We start from the raw sequence: 8,151 nt of genomic DNA, 5'->3' as shown, positions 1-8,151 counted from the left end.
ACTCAGGCCCCTGCACTTGCCAGGCAAGTGCTTATTCCATTGAGCCATCTCCCTGGCCCCCAGATGATTATTTTTATGAATCACACAGCTGACTGCTAGGAGTCAGGCTGAGAGACTGATAGCAAATAAGCAGTAGATCTGATAGGAATAGGAAGAGGGCCACTCTGAAAGAAATCAAATACTTGGGCTGAAAGAACCAGCAGCACTCGAACAGTAAAACCTGTAGACAGAACGTAGAAGGTGAGCATGGTGGTGCATGCCTGCGATCCCAGCGCTCGGGAGGCTCAGGCAGGCAGATCTAGTGGTGGAGCTAAAGGAAGTTAGAATGCAGCTAAGGCAAAGAAGAATCTGGCAGCCAGGTACAATGGCACCTGCCTGTAATCCCGGCTGCTTGGGAGACTGAGGCAGGAGAATCACAGTTTTAAGGCCAGTCTGGGCAACGTAACAAAACCCTGTCAGTAAAGAAAACCAAAAGGGGTGGGGATATAGCTCAGTGCTTGAGCACCTCCCTAGCATGTGCAAGGCCCCAGGTTCAATCCTTAATGCTAAAAGTGAAAATTAAGAAAAGAATCAAAGAGTAGACATGAAAGAAATGTGGTAGTGCATTTACCAGAAGGCAAGGAGCAGTAAGTTCAAGGGAACTCAGGCAATGAGTATGGAGGAAGCAGGGTGGTGGGCTTGTAGGGGTGGGCTCCTGCCATCTTGAAGCTCTGCACTCAGCGAGCAGATGCGGCAGGGGTGGAGCTTGGGCCTAGTGGAGGGCAGTGCCCGATCTGCCATGCCCCTCAGGTCCGGCAGCTGCAGGAGGGGGCGGCCCAGCTGCGGACCGTGTATGCTGGTGAGCACGCTGAGGCCATCGCCAGCCGGGAGCAGGAGGTGCTGCAGGGCTGGAAGGAGCTGCTGGCAGCCTGCGAGGATGCCCGCCTGCACGTCAGCTCCACGGCCGACGCCCTGCGCTTCCACAGCCAGGCCCGAGACCTGCTCTCCTGGATGGACGGCATCGCAGGCCAGATTGGGGCAGCCGACAAGCCCAGGTGCCTCCCACCCTACTCCGGCATTCGTAGCAGCCTCTGGCAGCCTCCCCCCGTTGCCTCTGGCTCACCAACTATCCCCTTCCTATAGAAGATCACAATAGTCATCCCTGCGCAGCAGCTTTCTGTGTGTACCATTGTTCTAGATGCTTCCATGTGTTAAGACATCCTTCAGGCCTGGCACTGGGGGCTCAGAACATGGGGCAGCCTCCTGTCTTCTGTGCTTCCTAGGTGCTTACAATGCCCCGTGGAATTTGTTTTGGTCATATGGTTTAGTCCAGCACTGTCTGATAGTTATAATTTAAACCACAGATGTGAGCTACATATATAATTAAAATTTTTCTTGTAAACACATTAAAAATAAGCCAGTGAAAATGAATTCTAGCAACATCTTTTATTTAACCCAACACAACCAAGACACTGTGATTTCAATATATAGTCAGTATTGAAATAATTGCTGGGCATGGTGGCACATGATTGTAATCCCAGCACTCTGGAGACTGAGGCAGAAGGATCACTCAATGTTTGAGGCCACCCTTGGCTACATAGTGAGTTCAAGACCAGTCTGAACTACATATTAAGACCCTGTGTCAAAAAAACAATCAAACAAGAAAACTGAAATTACATTCTCTTGCACACTAAAGTCTCATGGTCACCTGAAACTTAAAACATGTCTTTCAAACCAACCACATTTCAGGTGCTCAGTAGCCACATGTGTCTACAGCACAAACTTTTGAGGTTAGAATCATTGTCTAGATACGTAACTACAGGTAGTTAGAAAGTTGGGCCTCAAAATCCTCCTAGGGAAAAAAAAAAATCCTCCTAGGATTCTAACTTAGACTAAAAGGATCAAATCGTGGTACCTGGGCATATGGGAATTAATGAATTATTAAAGACCCTTGGGCCCTTAGAACTTGACCATAGGAGGCAGATGTCCTGAGACTCTCTGGTACATCAGCCTGCAGAATCTGGGCTCGTGGGAGCCATGCGTCAAGGGAGGGCCAAGGGTGGCTGCCTGTGGCTCAGATGGCTGCCTACCGCCCATCCCCTGCAGGGACGTGTCGTCAGTGGAGGTGCTCATGAACTACCACCAGGGCCTGAAGACCGAGCTGGAGGCGCGGGTGCCTGAGCTGACTGCCTGCCAGGAGCTGGGACGCTCTCTGCTGCTCAACAAGAGCGCCATGGCTGATGAGGTGGGGAGGGGAGCAGGGGTCTCCTCTTCCCCCTAAGCACACTGGGTAGGAGCTCTTCCTAATGCCCCTCCCACTTACCCACCACACGCAGATCCAGGCACAGCTGGACAAGTTGGCAACGAGGAAGGAGGAAGTGTCGGACAAGTGGGACCGCCATTGGGAGTGGCTGCAGCAGAGTGAGTGTGGGCTTGGACATGTTGCTTGGGGCCCTAGGGACATGCTCCAGCCCTGAGGATTACATGAGCGTGTTTTGCACACTACCCATGCGTCCTCAAAAGCAAACACAAGAGCCTAGGAGGGTGGGCAGGGGCTGCCTTGCCCTTGAACCCATATGGGAGACACCTCAGTGAGAAACTGGTACCGTCAGAGATAGCCCCAGGTCCTGTCACTCCTGCAGGGTTCAGAGAGGTCAGGGCTGGGACAGAGAAAGCCAGAGGAGTGTGGAAGACCAGAGATGACAGGCAGGGCCCCCAGGTGCTCCTGGCACCCTGACCCTGTGTGCCTCTCCCCTAGTGCTGGAGGTGCACCAGTTTGCCCAGGAGGCCGTGGTGGCTGATGCCTGGCTGACAGCCCAGGAGCCGCTCCTGCAGAGCCGGGAGCTGGGCAGCAGTGTGGATGAGGTGGAGCAGCTTATTCGACGACACGAGGCCTTCCGAAAAGCAGCTGCAGCCTGGGAAGAGAGGTTTAGCTCCCTGCGGCGCCTGACCACGGTCAGCATCCCAGATTCGGGGCTCTAGGCATCCCACAGCCCCCACACGCAACCCTGTGTAGGCCAGGCACACCTGGACATGGTGCAGATGTGCACCTGATTTGGGCTTGCAGTGGGAGCTGGGATAGACCTGTCACCAGTGACGGTCCAGAGAGGGTGGGAACATGCTAGGGAAGAACAGAGGGACGGGGACTGCAGGGGCAAATGGGGCACAGGAGGCTGTCGGAGTCCAGACACATTCGTCCTGGCTTCAGGGAGTCTCAAGTGAGCCTTGAAGAATGAAATGAAGAGAGCTTTCTGAGAAAAAAAGAAAAAAATCCTGCTGTCCTGGTTCTGGAGAACACTAGGAAGGGAGAAGGAGAGGTCACACTCCCTACAGAAGGCTCGGTTTAGTTCATTTTTACAAAAGCAATAGACGTTAGTAGGAATTCCTGTTCTTGGTATAGTGTGCAGTAGGGCAAAGGCTCAATTGAACAACCAGGCCACTTCAAAAGACTTTAAGGAACCAGTACATTGAGCTGGGAAGCAGAAACCAGAGTGCCTGCCCAGCCGGGTCCCTAACCCCACCCCTCCAATCTGACCCGGGAAGCTGAGCACAGCGCTGCAGGGCTGTGATCCCAGCACTCTGGAGGCTGAGGCAGGAGGATCATGGTGAGTTCGAGACCAGCCTGGGCTACAAAGTAAACTCAAGGCCAGCCTGAGCTGCGTAGTGAAACCCTGTCTCAAAAAAAGACAAAAAAAAAGACAAAAAAAAATCTGACCCAGGTCTTTTGGTTCCCAGATTGAGAAACTCAAGGCGGAACAGAGCAAGCAGCCACCCACCCCCCTGCTGGGGCGCAAGTTCTTCGGGGACCCCACGGAACTGGCAGCCAAGGCAGCGCCCCTGCTGCGGCCAGGGGGATATGAGAGGGGCTTGGAGCCCCTGGCCCGCCGGGCCTCGGACACACTGTCGGCCGAGGTGCGGACCCGGGTGGGGTACGTGCGCCAGGAGCTCAAACCCGAGCGCCTGCAGCCGCGCATTGACCGGCTGCCCGAGATCCCGGGCAGGTCGGAGCCGGTGACCCCGCCGGCTGTCCCGGTGGCCCCTCCGGCTGCACCGGAGAACGCGACAGAGACCCCCGGGACCCCGGCGGCGGCGGCGGCGGCGGCGGCGGCGGCGGAGCAGACCAGGCTTCGGCCGGAGCGCCAGGAGTCAGCTGATCGCGCGGAGGAGCTGCCCCGGAGGCGGCGGCCAGAGCGCCAGGAGTCGGCAGATCAACCCGAGGAAGCTGCACGGAGGCGGCGGCCGGAGCGCCAGGAGTCGGCGGAGCACGAGGCGGCGCACAGTCTCACGCTGGGCCGCTACGAACAGATGGAGCGGCGGCGGGAGCGGCGGGAACGGCGGTTGGAACGGCAGGAGTCCAGCGAGCAGGAGACGCCGGCCAGAGGGGACCTGATTAAGGGGTGAGGCCAAGTGGGAGCAGGGAGGGAAGGAGGGAGGGGAAAACGAGCGCTTCTAGAGGGGTGCAGGCCCAGTGACAGGGCTAGTGTGGTGGTACCCATTTTCGAGAGGTGTAAACTGAGACCCAAGGTAGCTGTGCCAGTGTTCCCCAAGGTCAGCTCTTCCTGGCCGAAAAGTCAGGGCACCTTCAAGCACAAGTTCTCAGCCTGTGAGAACAGAGGCCCGCACTGAATTGGGGTGGGGGCAGGATCTGGCGCAGGGATTTTATCTGCTTTGCAACACATTTTCTCCCCTGGGCTTCTGGTGGAAATAGCACCTCCTTAATTGGGTAGAGGATCATTTGTTTTGGCCTCATGGAGTGGGGCTGTTGTTACCTCCAGTGTGGCTCAGATAAACTAGAACAGCGCCCAGGCATTCTGAAACCAGCCTTAACCAGAGCCGGGTGTGCAGTCAGTCCAACTAGCTCTGCCCCCAGAAAGGACAGAAGACAGTGGCTTCTTGGCCCTTTTGAAGTTTCCTACCCCGTGAGCATCTGCTGAGTGCCCACGCTGCCTGGCTTGTGCTAGGGAGGGTACTGACCACATGAGTCCTAGGCCTCCCTTCAGGAGGCCCACAGCCCAGACACTTAAATAGACGTTCCATGGACAGTGAAGACCCAGAATGACCAGGATCAGGGTAGGGAAGTCCAGGGACTTGGCAGCCTAGGGAGTGGTTGTTTTAAAGGGCAGTGGTGTATTCAAAGGTTTGAAGGTGCCAGTTTGCCTTCTGCTTTTTGCTACTGGGAGACTCAGAAAGTGAGGAGCCAGGTGTGTGGCTCATGCCTGCAATCCCAACAATTTGGGAGGCTAAGGCAGGAGGATTTCACATTTGTGCCCAGTGAGCAATTTAGTGACTGGGTGAAAATTTATCTCAAAAAAAATATGAAGGGCTGGGGATGCAGCTCAGTGGGAAGGCACTGGGTTCCTCCTCAGGACAAAGAAAAGGAAAAAAAAGGTGGGTAGAGGTTTTGTCCTCCATTCAGCAGCAGTGTCTGGAGCACCCAAGGTGTACAAGTGTCAGATCTGTGTGTGACAATGGAGAAGTGGACAGAGGCCTCATGGTTCACAATTAAAGATGGAGGACACTCCTCCAGACAGGCAGGGCCCTGGGCAAAGGCATTCCAGTTCCACTGGATCTTTCTGTCCCCCTTGCCCCAGGAAGGCCACCCTGGCTGACATTGTGGAGCAGCTGCAGGAGAAAGAGGCGGGCCCAGGGCTCCCTGCTGGTGTGGTAAGTTGAACACGGAATGGGTGGGGGTATGGAGACCCCCTGTCAGAGCAAGTCAGGATCTCAGAAAACAGTGCCTATGGCTGGGTCTACTCCCTTAATCTGGGACCTGAAAATTTCTCCTTTACAAAGATGAGGCTACCACCTAAAGGACTGCCCCCACACATATAGATTCTTAAATTCTTCCTGCATATGTCTCTGGCCCAGTGGGAGTGAAAATGTCCATGTAGATGATAGCCATGTACACACAGAAGGTAGCCCCAGATTCTTCCTATGGGAATTCCTTGGACCTATCTCCATAGATTCTAGTCTCTTCCTTCCACCTTGGAGACCAAGATTCCAAACCGAGTCCTGACAGATTCTCTCCCAAGAGTCCTGAGCTCCTCCCATCCTCACCTCCAAGACATGGTCCTGCAGACCTGTGGGACCCCAAATCCATGGGCTCCCCCAGACAGATGGCCCCTACGCCCTCACGTGGACAGCACCCTTCTTTCCCCTCCCTCACACAGCCGTCGCTGCCTCAGCCTCGTGAGCTCCCCCCTGGCCGTCTGCCCAATGGCCTTGAGCCACCGGAGCGGACACCACGGCCTGATCGGCCGAGGGCGCGGGACAGACCCAAGCCGCGTAGGCGGCCGCGGCCAAGAGAAGGTGGTGAAGGCGGGGGAAGCCGGCGGTCGCGCTCCGCCCCCGCCCAGGGAGGCTCCGCCCCTGCCCCTCCGCCCCCACCCACTCACACAGTGCAGCATGAGGGCTTCTTGCTGCGCAAGCGTGAGCTCGACGCCAACCGCAAGTCGTCCAACCGGTGAGTGCATGGGCGGGGCCGTGGAAGGCAGAGACCAAACTTAGGGTGTTCAGTAGTGAATAGTTGGGCCAGGGAGGGTGGGGCTCAACTACAGGATTTCCAACCGTCCAGAGGAGGGGAGGGCGGGGACAAGGAGGGTGGGGCGGGGCCTAATGTTAGCAGGTTGTATAGCTTGAGTGGGCGGCCCTTGTTTGCAAGCAGGACTACGAGGAGAAAGTTAATTAAGCTGGAACTCAGTAAGGCACAAGTTAGGGGAGAAGTTGAGTCTGGAGGATTTCAGTGGTCTTTGGAGCCTGGAGACATCCTCTAACCAATGAAGAGGAGGCTAAGCTTAAAAGTTTCAAATTGGGGAAGGGGTGGGAAAAGGGGTGGAGCCCAAATTCTGAGAGGTGTGTAGAATGGAGGGGAGGGTCTCAAAGAGGTTTCCAAATCAGGATCTAGCCGGGATTTTTTGTTTCTTCTTAAACCAGTTTCTAGTTGACCAGGACATTTTTGTCCAGTTGGGCACAGTTGGGGCCAAGAAAGATAGCATTGCCCAGGGAGTGGAGTGAGGCCTAAACACAAGACAGGGGCACAGGGCAGGATGCAGGCTTTACTGATGGATGTGGGTGGTGACTTTCTCTGTTGTCCCTGGCCAAGGTGGAAACGAAGAGGAGCACTTGATGAACCATTTAGCTCCTTTGGGACTTCTTGGATTTGGGGTTTAGTTAGATGGGGAGACAGAAATTAGTCATTCTAAACAGATCTTCCATGAAGGAGCTCAGTGAAAGGTGGTGGTGGGGGGGCGGAGATGAAGGAGTAGAAAGGATGAAGAGGAACAAAGGCTTATGGAGGAGGCAGTTGAAGTTTTGTCTTCAGGACTTCAGTATAGGAGAGGATAAGAAAGGGTAGGCCCATCAGGGGCCATCCTGGGCAAAGACATGGGACTGTGAGCCTTCGACATTCCTCTCAGCTCAGGAACACCCCTAAGGAAGAGCTCCCTGGCATATGGCCCAGTGAGCTAGGGCAGAGGCCCGAAGGCAAGCACATGCAGCACACTTACACCATGGATGTCAGAGAGTACCGCGGCAGTGTGCTGCAGCTCTGCCTTGAGCCCCATTTCCTCCCCCCAGGTCCTGGGTGAGCCTGTACTGCGTGCTCAGCAAAGGGGAGCTGGGCTTCTACAAGGATGCCAAAGGCCCAGCATCCGGGGGCACCCATGGTGGGGAGCCACTGCTCAGCTTGCACAAGGCCACAAGCGAGGTGGCTAGTGACTACAAGAAGAAAAAACATGTCTTCAAGCTCCAGTGAGCCCCTGATGGGCAGGAGGGAGGGACTGAGGCCCAATTCCAGGCTCCAGTGGGGACCCTTGGTTGCCTTGGAGAACATTTGGCAGGGGGTGGGGGTGGGGACTGGGTGCTTTGGGACCCCTCTAATCCCATGTTCCCTTCTGTAGGACCCAGGATGGCAGTGAGTTTTTGCTGCAGGCTAAAGATGAGGTGAGATTTGGTCCTTCCATGCCCCTGTGGACCTCAAAATGACCTGGCTTGGCCCAGAGTGACTGGACTATGGAAAATAGTACCCAGACTAAGTCCCAGAAAATTCCCAGGGGCTGGATTTCTCAGGGTATAATAGGCTTTGGGAGGGATTTGGGTTTTGTCCTAAGGGGACAAGGGAGCCATAGGAGGTTTGAGTGTTCCTTAATAAAGATTTCTTTGGGGGGCTGGTGA

At 55.4% G+C, this 8,151-nt stretch overlaps 1 protein-coding gene across 3 annotated transcripts in view; it reads left to right on the top strand.

Annotated features, from left to right (window-relative positions):
- Window positions 1–8,151, top strand: part of Sptbn4 (spectrin beta, non-erythrocytic 4) — an 84,459-nt gene that overhangs the window by 74,114 nt on the left and 2,194 nt on the right. The window contains exons 26-34 of one of the 3 annotated variants that reach the window (XM_004647983.1): window positions 790–1,034; window positions 2,086–2,224; window positions 2,316–2,400; window positions 2,738–2,934; window positions 3,715–4,376; window positions 5,571–5,643; window positions 6,150–6,442; window positions 7,555–7,728; window positions 7,878–7,920. In XM_004647983.1, the coding sequence (XP_004648040.1) occupies window positions 790–1,034; window positions 2,086–2,224; window positions 2,316–2,400; window positions 2,738–2,934; window positions 3,715–4,376; window positions 5,571–5,643; window positions 6,150–6,442; window positions 7,555–7,728; window positions 7,878–7,920 (1,911 nt within the window). Of the gene's footprint in view, window positions 1–789; window positions 1,279–2,085; window positions 2,225–2,315; window positions 2,401–2,737; window positions 2,935–3,714; window positions 4,377–5,570; window positions 5,644–6,149; window positions 6,443–7,554; window positions 7,729–7,877; window positions 7,921–8,151 lie in introns of those variants that run through there. The other 2 variants (XM_004647984.3, XM_023708250.1) reach the window with 2 other exon arrangements.

This window comes from Octodon degus, unplaced genomic scaffold, assembly GCF_000260255.1.
Source record: "Octodon degus isolate 3935 unplaced genomic scaffold, OctDeg1.0 scaffold00344, whole genome shotgun sequence".
Classification (NCBI taxonomy): Eukaryota; Metazoa; Chordata; class Mammalia; order Rodentia; family Octodontidae; genus Octodon; species Octodon degus.
The sequence above is the reverse complement of the archived record's forward strand: the minus strand, read 5'-3'. Positions and strand labels throughout refer to the sequence as shown.